The sequence below is a fragment of the Tinamus guttatus genome, unplaced genomic scaffold, assembly GCF_059628265.1.
Source record: "Tinamus guttatus ecotype Peru unplaced genomic scaffold, ASM5962826v1 Tinamus_guttatus_pri_ptg000397l, whole genome shotgun sequence".
In the NCBI taxonomy this organism is placed as follows: Eukaryota; Metazoa; Chordata; class Aves; order Tinamiformes; family Tinamidae; genus Tinamus; species Tinamus guttatus.
The window spans coordinates 1,809,901-1,823,666 of record NW_028288931.1 but is presented as its reverse complement, the minus strand read 5'-3'; the positions used below and the strand labels follow the sequence as shown (position 1 = coordinate 1,823,666).

At 52.9% G+C, this 13,766-nt stretch overlaps 1 protein-coding gene across 3 annotated transcripts in view; it reads right to left on the bottom strand.

Annotated features, from left to right (window-relative positions):
* MACF1 (microtubule actin crosslinking factor 1) overlaps nucleotides 1-13,766 on the bottom strand; it is a 114,189-nt gene that overhangs the window by 13,563 nt on the left and 86,860 nt on the right. For 2 of the 3 annotated variants that reach the window (XM_088531109.1, XM_088531110.1), the window contains 21 exons: nucleotides 12,727-12,968; nucleotides 12,422-12,628; nucleotides 11,487-11,606; nucleotides 10,364-10,471; nucleotides 9,796-10,014; nucleotides 9,095-9,307; nucleotides 7,083-7,314; nucleotides 6,139-6,365; nucleotides 5,102-5,224; nucleotides 4,895-4,996; nucleotides 4,560-4,661; nucleotides 4,285-4,458; nucleotides 4,022-4,177; nucleotides 3,695-3,892; nucleotides 2,921-3,049; nucleotides 2,430-2,603; nucleotides 1,458-1,613; nucleotides 1,129-1,335; nucleotides 879-998; nucleotides 484-653; nucleotides 120-279 (listed from right to left, as the gene is read on the bottom strand). In XM_088531109.1, coding sequence (XP_088387235.1) covers nucleotides 120-279; nucleotides 484-653; nucleotides 879-998; nucleotides 1,129-1,335; nucleotides 1,458-1,613; nucleotides 2,430-2,603; nucleotides 2,921-3,049; nucleotides 3,695-3,892; nucleotides 4,022-4,177; nucleotides 4,285-4,458; nucleotides 4,560-4,661; nucleotides 4,895-4,996; nucleotides 5,102-5,224; nucleotides 6,139-6,365; nucleotides 7,083-7,314; nucleotides 9,095-9,307; nucleotides 9,796-10,014; nucleotides 10,364-10,471; nucleotides 11,487-11,606; nucleotides 12,422-12,628; nucleotides 12,727-12,968 — 3,539 coding nt within the window. The remainder of the gene's footprint in view (nucleotides 1-119; nucleotides 280-483; nucleotides 654-878; nucleotides 999-1,128; nucleotides 1,336-1,457; nucleotides 1,614-2,429; nucleotides 2,604-2,920; nucleotides 3,050-3,694; nucleotides 3,893-4,021; nucleotides 4,178-4,284; nucleotides 4,459-4,559; nucleotides 4,662-4,894; nucleotides 4,997-5,101; nucleotides 5,225-6,138; nucleotides 6,366-7,082; nucleotides 7,315-9,094; nucleotides 9,308-9,795; nucleotides 10,015-10,363; nucleotides 10,472-11,486; nucleotides 11,607-12,421; nucleotides 12,629-12,726; nucleotides 12,969-13,766) is intronic. The other variant, XM_088531108.1, reaches the window with a different exon arrangement.

Here is a 13,766-nt window from a genome sequence, read left to right as displayed (position 1 = left end):
AAAGCCTTGACACATGCAGCTCTGCAGAGAGGAACCTCTCTGGTTCCTCTGTTATTTGGCATTTGGGGAGCACAAACTCCACCAATATCGTGGAGAAGAACTGGAAAAGGCACTCTCACCTTATGAGCATCCATGAGGTTCATAACCAGATCCAGGTCACCATGGACAGGCTGATCTTCAGCTAATTGTGGTTCCACCTTGTAGAGCCAGTCCACCAAGGCTTGTAGAGCATCCATGAACTGACCAGAGAACAAGAGGGCTTCTTCAAGCTTGTGTTGCCTGAAAAGCAAACCTCCATGTGAACTCTATGGAAGCAGGAAGTGTTTCTCACTTCATCCACCTCATTTTGCTACAACCCTGCTTCACCCATCACATCTAATCGCTGGTCTAACCTCCCATCCTGTCTCCTCTGCTCTGCTTTTCCCTTTGGCGATGGTCCTTGGCAGACAAGTGCTGCTTGAGAAGGGTTCTGACTGGACTTACCTTTCTACAGACTTGCCACACACAGTGTCCCATTTATCCCGGACTTCTCCTAGCAAATTGTCCAGGTTTTGAGTGTCATCTGAAAGCAAGGCCTTTTCTTTGAGGGCCCTGCCACTCCGGATTGTAGTGTCATAGACGGGCTGCTTTCCACCCAGCGTCTTCTGAAACTCCTACATTTGCAACCAGAAGCAGGGAAGAGAAAAGGAAAATGCTTTAAAAGGTCTGATCCAGCCAGAAAGATAAATGTGTCTCTTGTGCAGACCCACAGCTCTCCGTTTGCCACTGCAATAATGAAGGTGCAACGTGCCACTTGTCACTGCTGTCCTGCTCTCCCTGCCATGGAAGCCACTTTTCCCCAGCCACCAGGCTCTGCTTTCCCTTTGGTGAAACTCTACCTTGTGCTTGGAGAGCTGCAGCTTGATTTTGTCAGGATCATTGGAGATCTCCAGCTCAGAGTCCAGATGATTTTCTGCATCTTCCAGCCAATCAATCAATTTTTTCCAAGCTTCATGGAACTGAAATAAAACAGAAGGAATTTTGAGGCTTAACACTGATGCCTTCCTCTGTCTCTTTTCTGTCCTGTGACCTTCTGTCTCTCAAGGCTGGCAATACCCCTGGGTTTGTCCAGCCCTTTCCATGTCTCACCTGCTTGGCTCGTTTCCTGGCATCATCAAGAGCTCGGCCCCTCTCAACTGAGCGCTGCACAACCTTCTCCCAGCGCAACTGGACGCTCACCAGCAGGTTCTTTATCAGAACCACGTCCTGCTTTTGACTGAGAAACTTCAGCTGGTTCCCAGTTTGGTCTAGCTCGATGATCCGATCCCGATGAGCATTCACTTCGTTGGCAAACACCTAAGAACAGCAAACACGTTTACTGCTGTGCATAAAGAGAGGAGCTGGACAGGCCTGAGGATGAAGGCGCCCTCCAGCTCCCTCAATTTCAGCTCTGATTGGGGTGCTCCCAGCCTGGGTACCTTGTGCTCGTCAATTTGGGCCAGCACCGCGTTGAGGATGAGGCTGGGCGGGGGCGCAATGTTCAGGGTCTGCTCCGCCAGCGTGAGCCAGTTGATGAAGTCCTGGAGGGAATTCTGGAAGTCCGTGGCCAGGGCGAGGGCTTCCTCCAGCTTCGACTGCCGCCGCGGGCGCCGGGAAGGAGGGAGGGAGAGAGGGAGGAAAGGGGGGAAGAAAAACACAGAGTGCTAAAGTTCACAATCTGCGGTTTCCCAGACAGAGGCAGCCTTTGTGTCCCCGATGAAACGAGCCTCTAACGGGAACCTCGTCGGCTCGGCCAGGGAACATGACTTGTTTACCAAGGGGAGGCGATTTCGGTGAGAGCAGCCCGCTGCAGAATCGGTTTCTTTCCAAACAAACGGGCAAGGATCGGGCATGAAAGAGGAGACAACTCCATTATGGGCACGCAAGCAGCTGCAGCACCCTCCACTTCCCGAGAAACGGATCGCCATGGGAAGAGCTGCTCAGGAAATGGAAGGTGGATGATATTTCGATGGCAACAGCTGCAGCACCACTAATTTATTCTGGGCTGAGGCCACAGCGGCCCTTGTTTTATCTCATCGCTGGCCAAAACATGAGAATGGAGGTAGCTCAGGGGAGGATTTGGCCGGCTCTCGCGCTCAGAGGACCAACAAAGTCGGCCTTTCAGAGCCGCAGGAGGCTGTTCCCACCTCTCTCCTGAATTCATCCAAATGCAATCCTCATTTTCTACGTGATTAAACCAACTCTTGTGCCTATCTAAGAAAATAACAGCTTGGCTCTCGGCATCGTTGGGAGGGCAAATTCAACCCGTGCAACCGAGGGAGAGATGGTCTAGAAAATGATCCTGCTTTCCAGCCCCGACTGTCTCTATGGACTGCAGTAACTGCAGAAGTAGGGAGCTCTGACCAGCATGTGGGGTGCAGGAGCAGCTGGCATCACTCTGCAAGCCCTACCTTTCTCTCTTCCATCTTGGTGCTGACCAGGCCCCATTTCTGCTCCAGCAGTGCCACGCTCTGCTCCGTCTTCGAGCTGGAGCCCGAGTCGTCGCGGTTCAGCAGCATCAGGCGCCCCTTGGCCAGCAGTTGGCTGTACACGTCCTCCTTGGCCTTGAGCTGGCTGTACAGCTCCTGCAACGAAGGCATCACCAAGGACGTTACGGGAGAGCTCAGGCTGGGGGCTACGGCTTGTTGGGAGTGGAGAAACCCAGGGCAAGCAGCAATGGGTCATTGTGCACAGAGAGGTGCTCAAAGCAGCGATGCTGGGAAGCCTTGTCCAGGCATCACATGCAAACTTGACCATAATGCTGAAAAGAAGAGGTCACGGAAGCCCTCACCTCCCTCCCCATCAGATCCCGCCACAAAACGGCGAGATTTCCACATGGAGATTTGACAGGCAGACAAACCGGTTGGATTCGAAGCATTACAGATCTTTACGGAGAAATTACCATGTGAGCATTGAGTTGTTCCCGGGCAGTTTCTGGCAGCCCTCCTGTGGGTTTCGATGCTGACAGTTGGCTCTCCATCCTCGTTAGCCACAGGAGGAAGTCTTCAATCTCACCATGGAAACCCTGGGCCTGTGAGGGGACACAGAAAGGACCGCGGATCAGATGACATCAGCCACCATTGATCGCGTGCCAGGGCTGAAGCTCCATCGCTTCACGCTAGATAAAGAGGCAAAGAATTTGACAGCACATTAAGAAGGGATGTACGTGGTACCTCCTTAACCACACGGCAGCTCTGGTGCATAAACACAACACTGTTGCTTTTGCAAACAAATATTGCTGGCTCTTAAACCTCACTTTGAAGCTACCATGTCTGCAACAGTTTAAAAAAAAGAGGTAAAAAGCCACTTTCTAAAGAGCCTTTGTCCTTCCACCATGAAGTCCCATCTGCTTCTTACAAAGGTATAATTTTCCACTTTAGGATAAAAACACACGTGGACTATTTTGAGGTAAAACCAGCAAAAACAAAGCACTCCATAGCTGTGCCACATGGCAGAAGACGTGGGGTTAGCTCTGACCTTGCTGAGTTCATACCCTCTAGCAGAAGTGTCTGGTCTTTGCTGCGCTTCCAGGTAGGCAGAGAATTGTTCCCAGACAAAAAATTAGCACAAAAAAAGCACCGAGGGTCTCTAACCTCTTCTACTCTTTGGGAAGAGACATTAAGTGGGAGCAGACCTTCAATGGCCCCCGTGAAGCCACCCAAGGAGCATCCCTGACCTGCTGAAGTGTCGACTGCAGCTGCTGCTCCCTCTCCTCGGTCTTCTGCAGCACCGATTCCCAGCACGAGTTCAGCGTCTCCAGGCGGTTCCGCAGGCTGCTGGCGTCGTCTCCGGCACTCGACTCCAGGAGCTCGTTGCCTGCTTTGTTCACCGTCTCCACGGTTGCTTGGTGGGCCAAGACATCGTTCTTCAGCACCTGCAGAAGACATGGCGTGTAAGCGTTGCATGCGTCTCCAAAAGGGCTGGTTTCAGGGCAAGTCATCTCCAGCTCCTCAGGTAAAACAAAATCCTGCACCAGGAAGATTAAAATCATGGGAATACTCACATGGTGCTTTGCGAGTTCCACCTCGATGACTTTGGGATCTCCGTTGATGGGTTTCTGTGCATCTAGCAGCTCCTCAGTGTGGGTCAGCCAGGCCATCAGCTCTGCCAATGCGTGTTGGAACTGGCCAAGTGCTAGAAGAGCAGCTTCTAGCTTATGCTGCTCAGCGAGAGGGAAGGAAAAGGAAAGTTGAAGTCAGGAAGGAGAAGGAAGCATCCAAGCGAATTTTGACTCCTCATTTCTGAGAGCCCAGATCTTCTCTGTACCTGTCTCTGAGCAATTTTCTCGCCTAAATTCTCCCAGAGATGTTTCAGCTCTGTCAGTGGCTCTTTAATGATGTCTCTATCTGTCTCATCTGTAGCCTTTTTTAACATCAGTTCACCTTGATGATTAAGCTTTTCCATCTCGATCTGCTGCTGGTAAACCCCCATTTTAAACTCCTGCCAAAACAAGCAGGACAAAAAACAGAATAATATGAATCATTTGAGCGTGAGCTCTGCAGTGTCAGCATCAGAGAACCAGCCCGATTCCACTCTCATACCTTCATCTCGTTCATTTGCTCCTTAACTGTGTTGAGGTCTGTGCCGACGGGCGACATGCTGCAGAGTTTAATCACAGTATCATCCAGCCAGTAAAACATTGCCTGAAACGAGGGCACACAATTAACATGGAGTATCAAAAAAAGAAAAACTAAAAAAAAAAAATAGTGGGGGAAACAGGGCAGCTACATCTGTCATCCTGCAACCACACAACTTTGCTTTTGGACAGAGATGTCTACTTGGCCAGCATGGACTTTTGCAAGCTCCTTTGCACCCAGAGGTTCATGGTGATGCTCCTAAATTCACCCACTCCACAGAGTGCAGTGCTCGCTCTTACCTGGAGCATGTCCTGGTACTGCACTGCCGACTGCATGGCTTCTTCGAGCTTTTCAAGCCGTTCCTTCCAAGTTTTGTTTAGATTTTCCCATGCGTTGATCATCTGCAGAACACAAGATTGACCACAGAATTTGTCAGGCTCTTCCACTTGAGCTCCCACTTGCACTTGCCCGACGTTATCGGAATGAGAGGCCGCTCTTCCTCCTACCTCATCAATGCTCTTCTTCACTTCTGGTTTCTCGGTTTCGCCACAGGCAAAAATTAAATCTGTTCCAAGGAGTCGAATGAACTCCAGCTCTTCATGCAAGCCATCCGTCTCCTCTTTAATAGTCTGCAGATAACACAGTGACAAAACAAAGAAGATTTATTTGCTAAACGCTCTTCAGAAAAGTCCCCTAGGACATGAGTACGGGAGGGCTGAGGCATGGCAGGTTTGTCCTGACTTCCAACAGGAGAAATTCTAGCAACCTGCACCCCAACTGCTTGCTATTTGCAGGGTTTGGGGGAACTAAATTAGAAAAAAAAAAGTCTGTATTTAACTTGACATGTGCCTGAACTGATCTCACTGCAGGTTATGGCATTTTCATCAATGCAGCAATCACTTTTCAAGACTTAATGGTTGCAAATTGAAGTCAGAATGGTTTTAAAATGAACAAAAAGCCAGCAAGGACAAACTTAGGAGAGAGCAATGCAAAAGTTACATCATCTGTGCTCCCCGAGGTCCAAGTGAGGTCGATATTCAAACGGTCAAAGTGGATGTCACCACAAGACTTCAAACAACCAAACAACACGACATCCAAGTCCATTCAGCTTTAGTTATCTCCAATGTAACCAAAATCTAAATATACTTCCTACACTGCACAGTGCTCCAATGCCTCCTGTGCAGACCAGGGGTGAACTTCCACATTGCTCCAAACAAGCTCTGTCCACTTGCTTTGACAACGGTTTTCCAAAACAGTAGCAGATAAAGTGATTTAAGTATCATTTCCTTGTCCGGGTTAGGAACAGCTGGAGGGTGGGAGGGGATATGTAAAATGCACTACTCTTTTTTTTTTCTTTTTTTTTTCCCCTTGCAGTTCCAAATTGCAATGTAAATAATGTTTCATAACCAGACTAGCTGCCTACGAAACGTTTTGTAGGCAATGGATGTGTTTGGCCAAGCCCATATCTAAGATCTAGCCCAATCTGGCTTACAAGCTGGGTGCAAACAGGCTCCCGAGTGAGATGCAGCCCCCATGTCCTCACCTCTGCCGCTTCCATCTGCTGCTTGATGATGGAAGGATCAATGCCCGGGCTCTCCAGGTTGTGCACAATGTCCTGCGTCTCCTTGATGGTGGTCAGGAGGGCTGCCATGTCGTACCAGAACTTCTCTGCAAGCTCCAGGACGTCGAGGAACCTCGTTTCACGTTCCTCGGCCCAAGTTATGATGTCTTCCCAGAAGACGACCATCTGCTCCAGCTTAGCCTGGATTGCTGAGGAGGGAATGAAAACAACCAGTGATGAGGGAGACTGCCCTATTTTGCCTCTGGGAAACTGTTTTACAACTGAAAGTGTTTTGCAAACACTTTCCACTGAGAAACAGCCAGTAGAATATTCTAATCAGAATATCCTAATAAGAATATTCTAATAAGAAACAGAAGGACTGTCAGAGCATGAGCTGAGACATGAGGGACAGGAGAAGCTCCAACTTGCAGAAACAAAATTATTCCTTATGTGCAGACAAGTTGAGGACAAATGTGCCCACACAGCCTCCTCTAGTGAATCTCTGCTCTGGCCACCTCTAGTGCAAAGCCTGAGCTCCCGCAGTTCAGTGGCTGCCCGTTGAGATGCCAACAAAGGTGCCAATTAGCATCACTCGTGTTGACAGGCCTTTTTGTGCCAGGGATGCTCCTCCCTTCCACGAGGGGTTGAATCGACAGGAACAAACCATTTCATGGGGGCCACCATGAGATAAGAGCTGAGATAAGAGCTCACGGCTGACCTTCTTGTTCCTGGGGTTCATACCCAAGGAAGGGCTTCTGGTTAGAAGCAAACACCAGGCACCAGCACGCAGAGAGCTCAGCGTCTCCAGGGCCAGGAGACCCTTGAGATATCCCCTAGGGACAACCCCATGAGATTGGAGCCACCATTTGGGCAAGCTGAGGCAACACCAAAAGCAACCGTCTCCCATCGACTCCACCCTGAGGTACCTTTCGCCGTCGGGTCCTTGTCCACTCCCTGCGACCTCCCGATGAGCTCCTCGCCGCGGCGCTTGAGGGCCTCGAAGGAGGGCTGCAGCTTCTCCAGCTCCACGGTGGCGTTCTTGTTCTCGCTGATGCACTCGCGGATCTTGTCCACCTCGGCGGGGATGAGGGGCGACGCGCGTAGCCGCGACGACAGGGCCTCCAGCGCCTCCAGCATGGGCTCGATCTTGTCATGGAACTGCAAGGGAAGCGAGGCCATTAGGGCAGCAAGAGGAGGCTCAAGAGCGCTGCCAGCGCGTGACGGTCCCTCTTTTGAGGGGACAAGCAGGGCCCGCGGTGGCCATGGCACCAGCAGCCTCCCGTTCGCGCCTGCCCCGGCTTTTCTTTGCTTCTCAGCTCGCAGGTGCCAAGCAAGGAGCCAGGCAGAGCCGGGCAGCTGCGGAGCAGGCACGGCAGCGGTTCCTCGGGATGTTCGGCCCTATAAAATCCACATTTGGGACTGCTGCCCCCCTTGCTGCAGAAGGGCAGCAGGACAGGAAAGCTGAATCCCATGGGGTTTGTTTGTCTTGTTTTCTTTGTTTGTTTTGTCTTGTTTTCTTTCAGCACCCATGCAAAGACACCACTGGCAAAGCGCCTGGTTTTGGTGCCCGAGGAAGCATCCGCTCCACGCGAGGAACCTGCGCAGCTGATGGGGACGGTGGGAGGCTGCGTGCGCACGAGCGGCTGCCCCACGGCTGAGACTGCAGCAAAAGCAGCATCGAGAAGCTGGGGGCAAAGGGAGGGGGTCCGGCAGGGTGTTTTCTTCTAATAAAAGTCAACTTTGGCCTTCAAGACCTGAGATCGTCTCTGCTGCTGAGGATGAGAGCAGCACCCATGGGTGCCCCAGCGCCTCCTCTCCCCATCCTGGCAGCAGAGGCGAAACAGGCTCTTGGCACAAAGTTGCCCACGGGCACCCTGACTTCACCCCAAGCAGGAGCAACCCAGCGAGAGCAGAAAACTCAGTGCATCGGTGCAAAGCCCTTGGATTGCAAAGCCTCAGCTTTGCGCCACGCGCCCGCGGTGGAAGCGGCAGCGGCACGCGAGCCGGCTCCGCGCGGCGCTTTCAGGGCTTCGCAGCTAAATCTTCAAGCCCGCGACCCTGAGCTGTGCACAGACCAAAAATATCACAATCCGGGTGTAAACCAGGCTGGTTTCAGCCAAATAGGGAGGGTAGGTGAGAGGGGGTCGTGGCGAGGCTTACCTCCATGATCTGCAATGGTGGGACGCAGTCAACACAACAATGAAATGGGACCACGCGGGGACACGGGCAGCGACACACAAAGGTAACACATCCACAATGTGAGTGAGAGATGAGACGGGAGGGGAGTAGGGAAGGGGGAGAAACGTGGAGTTAATACAAGTGCAAACCCAGAGAAGTGACTAAACAATACAGGAATTCAAAATAAAAGTAATAAAGTAAAAAAGAAAGACGTGACAAAAACCAACCGCTACGGTAACATCAGGTGAAATGAAACATCACTGCGAATTATACATCCTGGGCATGGGGGACAGCTCTTTGCCCCTTTCTGAACTTTAAGGCCTCTGATTTCTACCCGTCCTTTCCTATCCCCTTCCTGCCATGCTGCTTTTTGTGGTGTCCCCTACAGATGCCTGGGTCCTGGAGATGAAACTTTGCCTCTCCAGCAGCACTTTTCTTATCAGGAAGGAAACTTATCTCTCAGGCTCTTCAAAGAGGCTCTCTGGGACCTTTCAGCCTGGGCAGGTGCCAAAACAGCCCCTCTGAGCGAGCATCTTTATGGAGGCCGTAAAAATTTATTACGCTATTTAGTGTGTCAAGATTCAAAGCGCTTCTGCCCTCCCGCTGCAGCGAGGAGCTCTGCCCTGCATCGGCCTGACCACATCAGGCTTTATAACAGGGTTTAAAATCCTTAACCCTGGCATAAAACAGCCTTTGAAAGTGGCCTTCCCCAGGGGAACGCGACAAGCCCGTGGCGTAAACGTGGCTGCTTTGCACCCACGGCACCGACCTGGGTGGACTGCGAGACAGCCTCGTCGAGGGCCAGGGCCCGCTGGCAAACCTCCTCCTTGATCTTGGCGTACGTGGCCTCCGCCGTGGTGTACTTCTTCTGCATCATGTCCCCTTCCTCCGGGTTGAGGTCCTTGAGCTGCGGCCCGATTTTCAGCAGCTTGTCAATGTGAGGCTTGTGCTCCGCTATCGACTCTCGCAGTTGCTAGGGAAAGGAAATAAAGAAAAGAGAATGGTTTGGAAAGCTGCTGAAGGCCACTGCCTATTTATTTCATGCTCAAACAGCAATGATTTTATCTCACGCCATGGGTTTCTTGACGCAGCAAGGACACGGTCCTCAGCACCTCCCTGCGTGGCCACCACTGTGCATTACTGTCCCTTGGCCCCCACAGGGGCTTCTCTCTACCCTAAAAGCCCAATGCAGTTTTCCTTGCCACAATCAGGCAAAAGACCCAAAGCCAGTTGGACTCCCTTGGGTTTATCCTCTATTTCCTAAGCAGCATTCCAATTCTTCCAGTGATTTTCACATGTGCCCAAGACACCAAGTAGGATCCCCAAAAGCAAGAGATGGAGGAAAATTCCCAAAATTCCTCAGGAAAGAGCCATGCACAAGGCACACGAGCTCTCCTGAAGACAGCAGAGCCGATTGCCCTAGAGCCAGCACGGGAGCTGTGAGCTCAGCTCCCTCCTCACCCGCATGTCCTCCTGCTGCTGCTTGAGCTGCTCGGGATCGATGGCTGGAGGGGGCAACTGTGAAATCAGGGCTTGCGTCTCCTCGGTCCACGGGTTCAGCTCTTCGTAGGTCTCCCAGAACTGGTTCACCAAGACCTGGGTGCGCTCCAAGCGAGCGTAGCGCTCCGAGTTGAGCTGGCTCACGGCTTCGTACTGCTGCACCAGGGACTCTGTCTTCTCCTAAAAGGAACGGGATGAGAGTCAGCGGCGGATACAAAAACGGGAAGAACGGCAACTACCTGCTGCGAGCTTCTGCAAAAGCAGGAGATGCCTTTGGTGGTGCTCCATGTGCACATGCCATAATTCCAATTAAAGCAGCCTAAGAAACTGCCGCTGTCCCCCCCACTCCATAAACACTGCAATAAAAACACGGCAATAAAGGGGAGTAATAAATGTAAAGAGACTTCTGCTAAGTGCCACTGGTGGGAACTACTAACGATGGAGTAATTTTAAACTACTTGAGATGGAGTAAGAGCCGAGTGCTGAACCCCTCCTCTCTCCCCTCCGTTTCCCCTGCCTATGGACTCACCTGGAGCGCCGCTTTCTGCTCCTCCCCACACGTCCCGAAGATCTCGTTGCGTTGGCTGAACAGCTCATCCATAGAGTCTTTGTGCCGAATAATGTCAATGGAAAAAGCCTGCAGAGAGGAGATGTCCAAAGAAAGGCAAGAAATCAGGACCACGGCCACGCTGTGCCCCCCTGCAGCCTCCCCGGGGTCCTGCTGGAGCTCGGCGCCGCAGAGACCGCACACAGCTCAACACATGTGGCCCCTGGCACTCCGAGGAGCTGGCTCCCACCGCAGACATCGGAATTTTTATCCTCATTGCTCATCCAGCTTAACCTCTCCAAGATCCAAAAAAGGCATTTGAAATTAGGGACCGAATCCAGCTCAGGACAACGTCCCCATCCAGGTCATCCTTCCCACCCACCCAAAACCTGGTGTATCTGAAGGGAGGCCTGGGAAGGAGCAGCTCCAACCCTATCCAGAAGGGAGGTCTGGGAAGGAGCAGCTCCAAGCCCTGTCCAGAGGGGATCATTTTAGGGAAGACTTTTCCCCCCCGAGACCGTGTGCTCAGAACCGCATCTCCCAACAGCTCTGCCGCCCCCGAGGCCCCCACGCTTTGTAATATCCACAAGCAGCAGGAACTCGAGCTGAGCTCAATTTAACTTAATGCTCGGTGGTTCAGTCCCTCTCCATTATAACGACGATTTTTTTAAATGCACAAAATCCAATAAGCGTGCATGTTGCACCGAGTGCCGAGTCTGGTAAGGAAGAAAAGGGCTGTTTATTTAAAGGGCACGTTCTTTCAGGCATGATCTCATCCCAGAGATATAAAAAACCAGCTTCTCTTTGTTCCAAGCCTGGCTGCCACGAGGGAGACGAGTCCCCCACCACGGGAAACAACGAGCAAAAAAAGCAAACGCAAAAAGCACCCGTTTTCATCAATACACTCGTTCTGCTAAACGGTTGCTGCTGGCAGCAAGAAGCAGATAGAGCTGCTAACACAGGGAAAAGCTTGAGAAGGGGCAGAGCTCCAGCTTTTCCCCCAGGTTAACTAAAGCACGGGGCTACCTCCATCGTTTCCTCCGTCGCGCGGTCACGCTTTGGGGACGCGGATTCGCCGGCACCGAGGGGGACGCTCCGCACGTACCTTCTGCACCTGCAGCTGGGCTGTCATCTGGTCCTGCTCCAGGTGGATGGGCCCCAGCGCCAGCAGCTTGCGCTTGGTCTCGGCCACCCAGGCCAGCTCCGCGTCGGCCGCCTGCTCGTACTGCGGCGCAGAGAGAGGGGACAGCGGGTGAGCGGCGCCGGCAGCTCGTGGCCACAGGGCACGGGGTGCAGCGATGGGCGAAGGGGCAACAAGAGTCATCAGGGCCCTCGGTACGGGCAGTGGGGGACATGGGGACAAACGCTGTGGCCGGGCGCAGGGCGGGACGCCGGCGATGCCGCCTGTGTCTTGCTCCCTGTGACACATCCGGGGACAAATCGCCCCGATTTAGCTTTAACTCCACCCAGGGCTTCCTTGGTTTATCCTTTTGCCCTGGCAGGGAACGAGGGCCCTTTTGGGTTTAACACCGACAGCACCAGTGACCCTGGCCCCAAAACGGCTGCATGGCCCGGGAGCCACTCTGTGCACGCCAAGGCAGAGACCTCGCTGTGTATGACACGGAAACAAGTGACAAATTGCATTTATGTTCTTGTCACGCACACTGAAAGCAACTTCTCTGCAAGGCACATGGAGCAAATTCCCCTGCTCGCAGAGCAGAGGGTTACGTTTCCAAGCCTGAAAGTCACCTGCCTTTGGCTTTGCACAAGCTCCATTACTAATGCAAGCGCAAGCCAGCGGACGGGGGAAAACGCATCATGGTCCCCAGAGCCTCTGAGCCTTCCCTTTCCAAACCACATGTGGCTGGGCCAGGATTCAGTGAGAAACGAGCTCAGCTCAGGGATGAGCTCGGCCTTCCCGGCAGGCACCACTCACATTCCTGCCGCGGCCGTCACGACCGGAGCGAGGCCGGCGTGAATCACCCGCCACGTCTCATCCCAGGGCCCCGTCTGGAGGCTGCTGCAAGGTTATTGAGTTACCTGCTGGGATCTCTGGATGGCAGCATCTATTTCTTCCACCCTCTGCTTGATGGTGTCGCTGATCAGCTTGTAGCGCTCGTTGGTGTCCGACACGAGCTTGTCCAGCCCTTCGCGGGCTCGCCAGGGCACGAGCTCCAGGAGCGCGCGGCTCACCTCGTTCACGGTGTCCAGGACAAGCCGCTGCTCCATGACCTCCTTCTTCAGCTCCTGGGGACACACACACACAGCAGCCAGGTGACACCGAGCTCCAGGGGGACCACAGCCGGATTCCCAGTGTTTTCCCGCTGCTTTCCGACAGGTCTCACCTTCTGCCTCTGCTGGAATTGGGGGATCTGCTCGCCCACGGGTGACTGTCCCCCGCTGGCCGCGAGCTCTTCCTCCACTTGGCTCATCCAGCTGTTCAGCTCCTCGTGCGTTGACTGGAATTTGGTGGCCAGCTGCCGAGCCTGCTCCAGCGTGCGCAGCGCCTTGGAGCTGGTGGCCGTGATGTCCGCATAGCGAGTCTTAATCCCATCCAGTTTCTCCTGGATTAGCAGCACTTCCTCCCCTGAAAAATAAAGATATTGGGAGAAGAGCACCCGGCTAAATGGGCTGCAGGGGGGTTTAAGCAGCCTGTTGCCCTGTGCCCCCATTTTAAATAGCTACTTTCAGTCTCACTTTTCTTCTGCTCAGTGCGACTAACAAGCCTATTTTTACAGCCACGAAGCTACTCTTAGAGCTGACATTTTCCTACCAGCTCGTGTAATTTCCACCTCCTTCCCATAATAGAAAGGAAGCAAGCTGTGAAACCTTGCTTTGCAATAAACCTTAAAGCCACCAGAACTCAGTTCTTGACTAATATGTCAGAGCTCCCAGAAAAGGTCCTATTCACCCGCTGTTCCTGTTGCTAAAAGGACAAGAAATCGCAAGCCAATTTTTTTTTTTGCAATTACTCTTCCTGCTCTGGGGCTCCCACAAGGACAGAGGTCCGGCCAGCTGCTCGGAGCAGACCACATCTGAAGGGAACGCATCACCCTGACCTTCCTTCCCACTCACAAACACAAACTCACACCCACGTGGCAACAGCGACAACTGCTACAGCATGGGAAAGCGATATTAGGAAAGGGCTTGGCGTATTTTTAACTTCTTTCCATGTGATTTAGCAGCTGGATGCAAAGCGAAGATCCGTCACATTACAGGGCTGCTCGGTGCTCAGTGTCACCGAGCGCTTTGTGTCGAGGGTGGGAATCCCAGCTCGGAAAGCCGGGGGCGGGAGTCGGGATTTACCGAGCAGAAGGAGCACACGTGGCTCGGCAGGCCTGGGCGAGGAGATCCCAAAGGAGAAGATCCCTCTGAGAAGATCCCG